We start from the raw sequence: 12,298 nt of genomic DNA, 5'->3' as shown, positions 1-12,298 counted from the left end.
AGTTTTTCATAATTTAGTGTATTGATTAAAGCCATCATCAAAGATTCAAAGGTGTACTCAATTGATCTCATTAAAGTTAACTTTTTATAGTTATGATATTTAAAAAATGTTAGATTAAGAGACTTCCAAAAATTTAAGAACTTTAACAATAGATTTGTGTTAAAATAGGTAAGGTGGATACAGAAAAAATGTAACATTTTTTTAAGAGCATATGTGAACTGTGTCCCGACTGAAATGGCCCATAAGTATCGGAATTGTGGTGTTGAAGGTTCGGGTTGTATGCTTTGCAAGTTTGGAGACGAAACAATGTATTGTTTGTTATGCTCTTGCGTGATGGCGCACTCGTGTGGAATTGTGTCAGAATATTGTGCAAGAGTGGGATGACAAACAAACTCATACCCGATGGATAAATCCGAGACCCGACAATTTGGGGCTGGTTCGGGTCTGAGTAAGTAGGTCTAGGGCCAACTATGGGGTTGGTTTTAACTTTTTTTTTACAAGTTCGGGTTTGGGTCTGGAATAGATAAAAATCCGTCTACCCGAAACACGCCTCGAACCTTTATACCCGACCCGTATGTATTACCTTACGTATAATAATAATTATAATAATATGTTTATATCTCGTTATTTGAAAAAGTGTGAAATATTAACTTGCCTAACACATGCTAGTAAGTAAACAAAACTTCTTGACAGGGGAGGATCTACAATAGGGGTAGCTGGAGCTATGAGTCCGTTCAACCCATCTAGTGTAAATTTTTTTGAAATAAGTTAATTTTTTTTATTGGTGTTACGGGCTAACAAAATTTGGGATACCAGTCTATGTGGATGACTTTAAACTTTGATTTTTTTAACAAGTTTATAGAGATGTATTTTAGTAACTAAGCGGGAAACAAAAACTAACAAAATTGCCAAGTTTTATTAAATGTTAAAATGGCAAAAAATTGTTAACAAATGCTTAAAAATCGTAACAATCGAGTAATTAACGTTACTTTGCATGAATATGATGCTAGTCTTTCATATTGCAATGAATTCTATTTAACTTGTTAAGGCCATATTTAACAAGCTTAATGATTTTAGTCAACATTGATGTTTGTACATAATCAAATTGTGAGATAAATTTTATACTATGCTCGGAAAAGTCATGAAGTTAGATACCAATATTCAAATTACTTTTTTATGAAACAAAGTTTTGCATTGAAAAAAAGTGAAATGATTTTAAAAAATTATTAACGATAATAACAGATCCCTGATTACATGTGGAGAAACTCATTACCCGACACTTAGTAAGTAAATAGGGACCCGACGGGTCTGGGTACAGGTTATTAATTAAGAAACATTAGGTATGAAATCAGCAATATCGTGCAAACGTTAGGTACCATTTAAGTAATTAAAAAACATGATATTACATCTTTACCCCCTCACGTGCAAGTCACGTGGGGGGTTTTTAACGGCCACGTGACGGCGTTAGCCTTTAGTATGGTCTGAGTGGAAATTTGTATACGTTGGGTATGATCAGCGTAATTTCGAAAGGAAAGATATGAAACCAGTAATATGGCGCAAACGTTATGTACCATTTCCATAATTAAGTCAAATCGATATCATGCAATTAGTTGTATGATTCCTTTATGGCCATCTGATTTGGGGACGATATTGTAAATACAATTTATCATTAAGAAAAATAAAGAATTTCTCAAATAAATTGCAATACATATCAAGTTGTCAACCCACTAGTCTTTGATAATCTGGTGCCATGATTCAAAGGTGTGCTCAATTAATCTCTTTGACAAGTTAAGTGAGGATTTGTATTTAGTACTTTATTTCATTTACCGAAAGGAAAAAAAAAATATGAAAACATCAATGTCTTTGTGTGTTAAAATTCAGACTTTCATTGATTTGGATGTATAGTAAAGTCTCAAGTGTCAACAACTTAAAAATTTGCTTACCCCCACCGTCCTTTCACACTTTGAAAGATTCCCACTTCCAATTAAACAAATGACACGCAAAAAGACAACACACCAACTATGGTTGAACATGACCACTAGATGTGTCAAGGCCATATGTTAACTCATGCTGGTTGTACAAGCTCAGTAAGTAACAATTACGTATTTATGTTGTGTTCATATGTAAACACATGTTTTATCTTCATTTTGTAATAGCTTATACATATAGATAGTACATCATCATAGTTATATAAAGAATTGCCAAGTATTATAACAATACAAGATGATCACACAGAAATTGTCCTAACGAAGAAAATGATATGAAGTAAAGTAGGTAATCACTTAAACCATTAGTCCCTTTTTATTTTTATCTAACATAACGTTTACAAATATGACTTTAATAAAAACAAGGATTAAAGCTAGAAAATTGCCCACCATCATGATTAACGTGCGATTGAACTTGGATTACAAAATCCGGCAACATACCATCAGGATCAACTGCCTGTGGAGATGCCCAGTTGTTCAATTCTTCCATCATAAAGTCTGGCACCCAACCGCCATGCATAGTGGCGGATGTAGAAATTCATAATAAGGGGGGCACAAATATAATTACCATAAGTCTTAAGATTTAAGCTTTACGTCTATTACAATGAGCCGCCAAAGTTACAACTAAACAACAAAAAAACTATAACAACGATAAAGAAAAAATTGACTTGCAGCAAAAAGATAACTGCGACGACTTTGGAACCAATACTAAATAATAACACAAATATCAATTAAAAAGTGTCATCGCATAAAAATTTTTTTATTAAAAAGTAACACCATGAATAACAATAAGACATTAAATACTAATTAGAGCTAAATTTTCTTCTTCCATAAGAAGTAAGTTATGGAACTTAGACATAATATGAACAAAAGAAAAAGGAATACACTAGTAAGTAATAACAAATGCATATCCATATCCAGAAAGTAAAAAAGTTCAAGATTTAAAAAAATAAAATAAAGAGTTATAGAGTCTAACTAGAATATACGAGTAATATCTAATGCTAATCTAACATTTTAATAATTCAATTTAAAATTCATATAAGAGAATCAGCCGCTTAACAAGGGGCAACACCCATATAAACCGAGGCATCATCATTTATAGCTTAATATTTTGTAACGAATTGCACTATACCATCTAAATTATTTGACCAATCATAGGGGGCATTACCCCCCGGTGTTTATAGGCTACATCCGCCCCTGACTCCTTCGCCTGTGGAGATGCCTGCTGGTTCAAGCTATGACCATTATTAACTACACCACCCTCATACACCAGAGAACTACTGTGCCCTGTTGGTTGTGAACCCGAACCCAAACTGTCATAATGAAACATAGGCTGCAGGTCGGTTATCAAAGCTAAACATGAAGGGCTGTTGAATAATGGTCATGTTGTTGTTTCTTTTCATGAGATCAAGATGAGCCATGACTATTTTCTCTTTATTTTGCAACCACATGGCAAATTGTGTCAATTCACATATGTTCAAACCATCTAACTTATCGAACCACGTTGGGTACTTGGCTTCCATGTTCTTTATTCTGGCCTTAAGAAGCGCGTCTTCGATCTTTCTCTGGCGATCTTTAAAAAAGTCGATAAGATTATAAGTTCTTATCCTTGTTTGATCACCCTTTTTTGACTTGTAAGAGGTGATGGTATTCATGGTTTTATTATGGTCGTTATTAGGCCAAATATCAGGCTTGTTAGAATTATTGGGAGGGTACATGATCATAACTGTATCAACATCACAAAGGGTACTGAAATCGGTTGTTTTTCCCTCAAAATCTCTATTTCGGGCTTTCTCATTCGTTATGAATTCCATCCTTAATTTTGCACGCCCCATCTGCAAAATAAATTGTTTCTTTTATAATTTTTTTCATTCCTGTGCGAGAATCCAAAGCAAACACATAACTTACAGTAATATTAATCGAGGCTAGTCTAAAATTGTAAGTAAACTTGAAAGAATGTACTCGTGTTGCTGGATATCAAACTTAAATATGTACATAATCGATAATATATAATAATTTAATCATCATCATGTGTTTCATGGTTTTAACAATTACTCTATACAAGTTAAGATCATCATATTTATAAAAGGAAAAGTGAATGACCGACATTAATATTAGGTGTGAAAATACTAACACAACCTTATATTCACATCCCCATTTATAATAGTTGATGATATTAGTAAAATCGAAAGAATGACATATAATATCTTTTCTTGTGTTAATCTCATCTAACGAATAGTTTTATGGTAAAGTTTTATAGAAAACAAAGTTAATATAAATAAATTATAACCTTTTCCGGAAAGAAACTAAAGTTATTACGCATATCAAACTAAACTGCATGAGTAACCAGATGAGGCTAACATTGTTAGCATAGGGAAATCAAACCCGCAACAACTTTTAGATACCAAAAGAGTTGCACCAGCTCTTTAATTGTTTATACATGTCTTGTATCAGAAAACTAAAAATCTAGTTTGAATACAGGTACAAACAAAGCATGAAAGAAAGCTGTAACTTGAAATTCATCATTTGAAACAACTAGTGTCGAAGTAAAAAACATACCTTCAATGTCATTAACAGGCCATACATTCGCAAAAACTTGAAAGTAGCAATATGTTTTTGACATGAGACTGATAATAAGTTTTGGGTTGGGGATAAGCTTCAGCGGATTGTTCAATGCAAATATGCCAACTTTAGCACTTTAGCCGTATGGATATAATCATCCGGCAAAGAATCTATGATCAACCACTCGAATGCCATTCACAAAAACAAAAGTAAGGAATCCAACATTAATTTTTCAGGCAGAAAGATTTTTAAGTGTGGGAAGCTTGCCAACCACCACCCTCCAGACAAATAAACCCAAACTATTCAATGGTACCAATACATACGCCTAAAAGATGTATATAAAAACATGGACAAACCAAAGAAGACATGTATGGAAATTTAATTCAGAGATTATACCAAAAGACTTCTTATCAGAAGTACCAAATCAACATTTCTAACAAGCCAAATATTATAACAAAAAAGAACAAACCATCCTTGACACAACATTTCAACCAGAGACAGACACTGAAAGATGATGGAAGTTGATTCAATGAGTCTAGACATCAAAATTCAGAAAATCATATTATAACAATCTCAGCTCACAAACACTAATAAAATATTCTCATTTCCTACCATAAACCCTTGTAGCTTGTCTGTTCTTCTTCTTGACACCAGATTTTGAAACCTTTAGGCTCCTGTTCACAGCACTCAATCTTGCAAGAGCTGCCTTCTTCAAGTCAGGCCTGTAGTAGTTGTTAGCAACCTGCCATTGATAAAATAACACACCAGCCATGAGAGTCCAACCAACCTCAGTTGCTAAAAAAATTATGTTGATTTGGGTTACTATTCTCTAGCGTTTAAAATGTTTAAGCTTTATATAACTAAATTTATGTCAATTGTGAAGAAAGTCAAAAGTTGCATTAACCAAACCGGTTGTGGAGAAACTAACACCGCGCTGAATCATTAAGTTACAAATACAAATCATCAAAATAGTTCCGATGACCAAATTTAAATCATAACTAACTGAACCCATCTTTTTCTGTGATCCATCCAAACAAGATTTCTGGCATGTTCAAACCCCTCGCCCATTCTGCCACCGAAAGTCATATCCAACATACAAATACCAAACCACCAAAATATGTTTTCGAGCATTTAGCAAGCAAATGGACGTTTTCTCAAATGTCAAAGTATCTAAGAAACTAAAATTATTCATGAAGACAATACATATATTCTACTAGCACTAGGCAAGTATAAGTGTACCATTAGCAGTAGTCCAGCTAATAAAATCATAAGCAAAAGACTTAGCATTGCTTGATGACATGGAAAGTATCCAAGACACTAAAAATTTCGGGAAGAGGATACAAATTGTCTACTAGACCTAGGCAAACGCAACACTAGTGCAAATATCAGATTATCATTAGCAATAGTCCAGGTAATAAAATCTTAAATCCATAAGCAGAAAACTTAACATCGCTTGACAACACTCACTAAATAGCACAATTCATGAATGTTGTAAGGCAAATGTACATGGTTTCCCTTCAAGTGATTACCTGGTTGATGACTGCCTTAGCCATGCGGTTGAACTCCTTTTTCATGACAGACTTGTGGAGTAAGCTTGCAGGCTTGGCCTGTTTCTTAGTCTTGGAGGTTGCAAGCAAAATAGATTGTTCCTTTCCTGCTGGCTGAATGGTAACAGTCTTCTTGTTTGCTAGCCCTGCAAATTATAGCAAAGTAATTTGTAACTTAACAATCAGCACAAAATCCTGATGACCAAAACTACTCTCATTATTTAAAGATGGTCGGTGCACTTTGTGGCCCAAAGTTGTTCATTATGTTTCCTTGGGCTATCTCCAATGCTAAGGACGCCCTTAGGCATCCTTGAGCTGCCACATCATATCCTTACAAATCCTTAAACATCTTTATAAATCCTTAAAATCCTATAATTTTATCTCCAACCATACAAACATCCTTACATATCCTTTAACTCCACTAAAAACAAAAAAAGTATAAGTAAGGACACATAAGGGCATGCCCTTGGGTAAAGGCATGCATCAAAAAATCTTTAGTTTTGGACAAGCTTCGACCGCAAAGGGCACCTAAGGGCACCCAAGGGCTCCCAAAAACATCCCCATTGGAGATAGTGATATGTAAGGATGTTTGTATGGTTGGAGATAAAATTATAGAATTTTAAGGATTTATAAGGATATGTAAGGATTTGTAAGTTTTGCAAATTTGAAGATGAATAATCTAGACATATATTCAAAGAGTTTTCTGTAACCATAGTAACAACATTATCCAGCAGTAACTAAGTCTCAGGTAATAAGACAAGCTTTTCAGTTTTTTTTTTTTTAAGTACATACAAGATTAGACATAAACATTTACTTACTAATAAGAAAACATCACATTTTTCTAATAATTGATCAACTGCTATCTTTATATATAATAAAGATAGATTATACAAAAATGGGATAAAAAATTTTTTTTTAAAAAGGAAAAAATATATACCAGAATGTTTGTAGGAGTTAAGGTTGTAAAGATTGTTAGGCTCTTTGCTAAACTGAACACTCTGGGTGTTGTTGCCAAACTCTTTTACAAGAAAACAGTTGTTCTTCTTCACTATCTCCCATATCAGCTGCCCTGGTACTGTTGCCATTTCTACCTCCTTCCTGCTAATTATTTTTCAATCAGTTATATGTTTACATTATAATCATACAAATCATATCATCATCATACAAGAAATATATCTATTAATATGTATTTTTTAAAAAAAAAAAACTAACTAATTACCTTTCTAGGGTTTTGCTACGGCGGCGTTATTTGGTGGTGTTGAAGGCAGAAAAAGTAAACAACAAGGTTTATGTAACCCTAGTTTTGATTGTTTTCTTTATAGTATAACGCTTGCGAGCCTTTCTCTCTCTTTAAGGTTGGGCAATGGATTGGATTGTTTCGGTTTGGGCTGGACGTTAAGTATTTGGGCTTTGGAGAACAATCATGGACATGAGATATTAAGTTTTTTGGCTTATCCTAAAAGTGGTTTTATTTTAGAGATAAAGTTAATAGAATTTTTAAAATAAAGGTTAAGATTTAAAGCTTACTTTTTGGGGCTCTGGAGACAGAGATCATGGGTTCGATCCTCATTCTATGCAAAGGTTGGAGGGTCTTTTCTACCATTTAAACAGCTTCTCTACTTAGGTAGAGGTAAGGTCTGCCTACATCTTAACCTCCCCCATACACCGTCGAGATATTGGGACTCAAAACCCGCAAAAGACGACACTGAACAGTTACTTACTTACTTTTCTATTTAAAGATAACTTTTTATTTTTACTTTTAATTTTAATCTGATAGTTAAAATCTTTCATCTTTACCTATAAAGTTCATTTAAACTTTAGAATATTTCAATACGTAGTTACATAGCTACATTATTAGGCTTCTCAAAAAACACATTTGTTCATGTATTATTTTATGTATATACTCTATCATTAATCATTATCATCTTAAAGAGTTATACTTCATTTATATTTAGTTGACGGTGTACTATCACATAATTATTCTTTCAAATAATTCAATGGGCTCAGTATGTATAGACTCATCACAAGATAAATGGTAAAGTTATTAACCTAACACTATGTATACCAAAACTTATGTATTTGTTATAAAAATGTACTGTAATTAAGAAACTAATAGCATAACGATAACGGTATATGTGTAGGGACCATCAAACAAAAGTATGTGTCAATTTATAATTTGAGCTCATGCTAGCAATTCTCTAGGCCTTAGAATCTTAGTACCGTACATGCAAATTGAAACATATATTTTGACACAAAAGCAACAGGATCGACGGTTGTGCTTTCCTTGTGAAGGTCCCATGATAAACTTTTGTGTGTGACAACATATTATACTAACAAACATTACCGGTAATTTCTAGTTGATTCTGTTTGCACAGTGTTTTCAAGCCCGATCATTAGACATACGTACGTATACATATAAAATATACATAGATAGTCAGAAGATAACTATATTAATACGAGTATATCGCAGATATGACAGGTAATTTGTTCCTTTTTTTTTTATGGAAGCGAATTGTATTACACACACTTACTTTACGAAATTCGGAATCGATCAGCCAAAATAAAGTTTTCGGTTGTTTTTGTGTTTATTGTATATTTGAATTTCTTATTTATTCGACTTAAATTTATAAACGTTGATAATGTAACAACATGGCGAAAAGATTAAAAGTTTTTATTATGAGTATTATTTTTTGTGTGGGTGTCAGATTATGTGCAGGAGCAAGAGATGGAAATCGAGGCTTTAAAGGCCATCCTAATGGATGAGTTTGAAGGTGTTGTACAGTTTTATCTTTATATAGATGATCTATATATATATATCTATTCGTGATTAACTTTGACAACTAAATATATACGAGTATTATATATGTATAAATAGTAACTTTATATGTTTGATGTATGCCAGAAATTCAACCTAGCATAAGTGGATTGAACACCTCTAATCCATGTTTCCAAATCAAGTTATGCCTTAAGGTATTAATTAATATGCGTCAATTACGATTTACTTCTTTAACTTGTTTTGTCTTAATTTTATGAACAAAAACTCACACAGCTTCACACAACATATTTATTACTATTGACATCCCATAATGGAGACACTATATTCACAAGTAGTAAAACATCCATCAAGGGTAACAAGACATACTTACTAAACGATGATGTTAATAAGGATGCCATTTTCTATGTAACAGGAGGATGAGACTGATTCAATCGATTCAGGTTCCCTACTGGCTGGACGTCTTTTTTGCATATATACTGCTTCAAGGATGTTTACCTTTTTTTAAATACATTAGTTATTTGCTTAATTTCGGTTGCAGTTCAATTAGGGTTCATTTTCTCACATACAGAGAAATATCCGGATGAAATTCCTCTTTTAAATTTGAAAAGGTATGTGTTCCATTTCAATGTTTTTGATTCATCTTAGTCAATAGCACATATGCATTTGGCATGTTGTTTTATGATCACCATATATCAAGTATCACAATTTTCCGTATCTCATGTTCTCATGATGCGTAATTCCTTGTCATGGTGGTGTTTTTTAGTATAAAAGGAACTCAAATATCGGATCTCAAAGTTCTGAAAGAAAAGCTTGAACAAGAGGTATATCAATATTTTGTGTTTTACTTAATTCAAATTGCTAGTCTGCATATCCTAGTATTGTTCTAATATATGCTTTTCCGTGGGTACGTTTTTAGCTTATCTTAAGTAGGTTGAAATAAGGGTCCATTGAATTGAGTAACCTCATGGACCAACAGAGAAGCTTCAAGATGATTTAAGTAAATACAATGTATGGAAACTATTATCTGGAGACTAGCTACTTGCATATAAAGTCGAATGATGGTGTTTGCTTATAGTAGTGATATTGATCTAGTCTTTATTAGTTCGTACTGTTATCACGCACTTTGTCATGCAACTTGTCATTATCTACTGATATGTGCAGGCATCTGAGAATCTTGGAATGGCTATGATTTACACTCTAGTTACCTCAGCTAAAGAATGGCTTGCTCAAAGATTTGCTCAAGACACTAACAATGACAATATGCAAGAAGCGGTGGCAGCTAAGGATGAGGTATGATTTTCCCATGACTTTGAGCATAGTGAATAGTGCTGGCAAAATTAGTATCGGGGTACATAGATAACGGGTCACAAACTCACAATGGGTGTTTTGTATAGCCCAGATACTCTCTTTTTTCTCCTTAAAACTTTATCAAGAAGTTACATATGAAATATGATTACAAAAAGATATCATTACAATAATAGTTTAAGATTTATTTAATAGCGATTTAGAAAGATTTTATACAGTTAAATCGAATTTTGAATGACTTCAACCCATTTCACATGCTTGACCCATTTGATTCTTTTAGGCTTTTAGCTTATCCCATCTGACCTGTTATCAAACATAACCACCCAAATCAACCCGTTTGTAAGAGAGGCACGAGCTTCTACCTCGAAATAGAATTTTACATTGTGCATACAATTAGTTGTTTCTAGGAAATCTTGTCAGTTATGTCTGATACACATGGGCTGGAAAGGTTTTCTGATATATTGAATGATATGCTAGTTTCAAGGAATTATTGTTAAGCTTGATAGATGTACTAAAATTGCTCTTAGATAACTGTACCGCATGGAGAACCTGTCACCATTGAGACTTTTTTGGCATGGAGAGAAAAATTTGAAGCAGAAATGGCACTTGAGAGAGCCAAGTAAGTTTCATAAATAGCAAATTCTTTTATTTTCTACACATCGCATTCTTCATTTCATGATGTTTTAATAGTACAGTTGTGTAGTCTTGAAAGCTTAATATTGTCCTGCTTCCAGGTTGTTGCCAGAATCGGCCCTTGCAGGAACTAAAGAGAAGAAAATTACCGGCAAGGAGTGGTTTCTAAGTGGAAGAGCTTCTACGGTAAGTTTTTCTGTTACACTTTCTTGACTTTAACACTTTGGGTAAATGTATAAGCTTCTTCTATAAAGATTTACTTTAAGGCTTCAAAGGATTTAAGCTTTTTTTTTTAATCCTTAATGAATGTACACTGCAAACTGTTTTCAAATGGTTATTGGGTAAATGCTTGAAAATGATATAACAGACCATATAGGACAAGACGAAATATTCAACTAGTTGAACAACGTTTTACGTGACTAGCTAAATGAAGATCTTCGAAATGTACATTGTGTACTGCAGAGGAGATGAAATATTAGTTAAATTGAATGCATATTGACTTCTTTTTTTGAGTTACATGTCAACCCTGGAAATTTTGAGTGGCTTGCATTTTAATTTTGGCAGAAACGTGCAGCACCAATTATTGAAGGGTCCAATGATGAAGATGAAGACGATTTTGATATTGATGTCGAAGGTTATGTTTTCTCCCCGCATTCACTAACCAGTCAACTGATGGTAATATATGTCATTCTGAGATTAATATCATTGTTGTTTGGTTGCAGTTGATGAGGAGGACATGCTTGATCACTACCTATCTGAGAAACTAGAATCATCTAATCAGACGTCGGCTTGAATGTCTGTAGAAAATTGTTATGTTGTCATTGACAAAAACCAATTATTCCTGTTAAAGCCCATATGCCGGTCTCACCTGATGGCCAAGTGTGTGTAGTCAATTTACACACTTGAATTAATTTGCTTATTTCAGTCAGTCAATAGTTATGTAGGTAGAATCCAGGGTGTTATGCTGTTATGTGTAATGAGACATTGTGTATACTTATGTAAGATTTAAGATGATAATGACTATAATAAGCGTTTTCTTTCGATTTTTCTATTTATGTTAAATTAACGGTGAAATTTGATTATCTTTATAGAATTTGGAGGTATTTGTTCATTTACATCCTTAATTTTCCATGAATCTCAAGGGTTTAATCTTAAGGGTCAGGATTATGATTCCAATTCTTGCGAGGTCATAATACTAGAATTAGTTATATATAACACATAAACAAGTATACATTCAAAAATATGGATGTAAAAGTTAAATTTTGATAACTACAAAGTACAAACCAATCTTTTAAGGGGGCAACAATCCTTTTCTACTTCATGTCTTCCGCCGGTTGGTATTCACATGATCAATCATCATCGACCACCTTGTAAGCAAACTCGGAGCCATATATTTATTATTTGGGGAGTCGAATAACTTTTATGATACTCCGTATTAACTAGCGTATAGGGTTGCCAAATAAGTTTAAAATTAAATAAATATAAATTAA

General features: G+C 33.2%; 3 protein-coding genes across 4 annotated transcripts; 1 reads left to right on the top strand and 2 right to left on the bottom strand.

Annotated features, from left to right (window-relative positions):
- Nucleotides 1-3,301: 3,301 nt before the first annotated feature.
- LOC122597680 lies at nucleotides 3,302-3,820 on the bottom strand. Its single transcript, XM_043770252.1, has one exon. The coding sequence runs from the start codon at nucleotides 3,818-3,820 to the stop codon at nucleotides 3,302-3,304; it is 519 nt and encodes a 172-aa protein (XP_043626187.1).
- Nucleotides 3,821-4,977: 1,157 nt separating this feature from the next.
- Nucleotides 4,978-7,424, bottom strand: LOC122595780 (60S ribosomal protein L28-2-like). Of its 2 annotated transcripts, none has more exons than XM_043768219.1 (4): nucleotides 7,314-7,424; nucleotides 7,032-7,192; nucleotides 6,077-6,240; nucleotides 4,978-5,289 (listed from the first exon to the last, which is right to left on the bottom strand). In XM_043768219.1, the coding sequence occupies exons 2-4, from the start codon at nucleotides 7,177-7,179 to the stop codon at nucleotides 5,149-5,151; spliced, it is 453 nt and encodes a 150-aa protein (XP_043624154.1). In that variant the 5' UTR covers nucleotides 7,180-7,192; nucleotides 7,314-7,424; the 3' UTR covers nucleotides 4,978-5,148. The 2 variants fall into 2 exon arrangements, with proteins under 2 accessions (XP_043624154.1, XP_043624155.1); XM_043768220.1 differs by having other exon boundaries at nucleotides 7,032-7,195; nucleotides 7,314-7,403.
- A 965-nt stretch (nucleotides 7,425-8,389) lies between these two features.
- On the top strand, nucleotides 8,390-11,759 carry LOC122598611 (RWD domain-containing protein 1-like). The gene is made up of 11 exons (XM_043771197.1): nucleotides 8,390-8,440; nucleotides 8,800-8,865; nucleotides 8,997-9,064; nucleotides 9,283-9,310; nucleotides 9,409-9,478; nucleotides 9,634-9,691; nucleotides 10,032-10,160; nucleotides 10,703-10,794; nucleotides 10,910-10,994; nucleotides 11,373-11,442; nucleotides 11,531-11,759. The coding sequence occupies exons 2-11, from the start codon at nucleotides 8,820-8,822 to the stop codon at nucleotides 11,599-11,601; spliced, it is 717 nt and encodes a 238-aa protein (XP_043627132.1). The 5' UTR covers nucleotides 8,390-8,440; nucleotides 8,800-8,819; the 3' UTR covers nucleotides 11,602-11,759.
- Nucleotides 11,760-12,298: the final 539 nt, after the last annotated feature.

This window comes from Erigeron canadensis, chromosome 4 (genome assembly GCF_010389155.1).
Source record: "Erigeron canadensis isolate Cc75 chromosome 4, C_canadensis_v1, whole genome shotgun sequence".
NCBI classification, from domain to species: Eukaryota; Viridiplantae; Streptophyta; class Magnoliopsida; order Asterales; family Asteraceae; genus Erigeron; species Erigeron canadensis.
This window is presented reverse-complemented; position numbering and strand designations above follow the sequence as displayed.

Excerpts from the sequence above, each read along its gene's own strand:
- LOC122597680 (XM_043770252.1), bottom strand. The coding sequence starts at position 3,820 with ATGGGGCGTGCAAAATTAAGGATGGAATTCATAACGAATGAGAAAGCC.
- LOC122595780 (XM_043768219.1), bottom strand. The coding sequence starts at position 7,179 with ATGGCAACAGTACCAGGGCAGCTGATATGGGAGATAGTGAAGAAGAAC. Across the intron at positions 6,241-7,031 it reads TAACTCCTACAAACATTCTG|GGCTAGCAAACAAGAAGACT; the intron begins GTATATATTTTT and ends TATAATTTGCAG. Across the intron at positions 5,290-6,076 it reads CTAAGGCAGTCATCAACCAG|GTTGCTAACAACTACTACAG; the intron begins GTAATCACTTGA and ends TATCAATGGCAG.
- LOC122598611 (XM_043771197.1), top strand. The coding sequence starts at position 8,820 with ATGGAAATCGAGGCTTTAAAGGCCATCCTAATGGATGAGTTTGAAG. Across the intron at positions 8,866-8,996 it reads CCTAATGGATGAGTTTGAAG|AAATTCAACCTAGCATAAGT; the intron begins GTGTTGTACAGT and ends GATGTATGCCAG. Across the intron at positions 9,311-9,408 it reads GACTGATTCAATCGATTCAG|TTCAATTAGGGTTCATTTTC; the intron begins GTTCCCTACTGG and ends TTTCGGTTGCAG.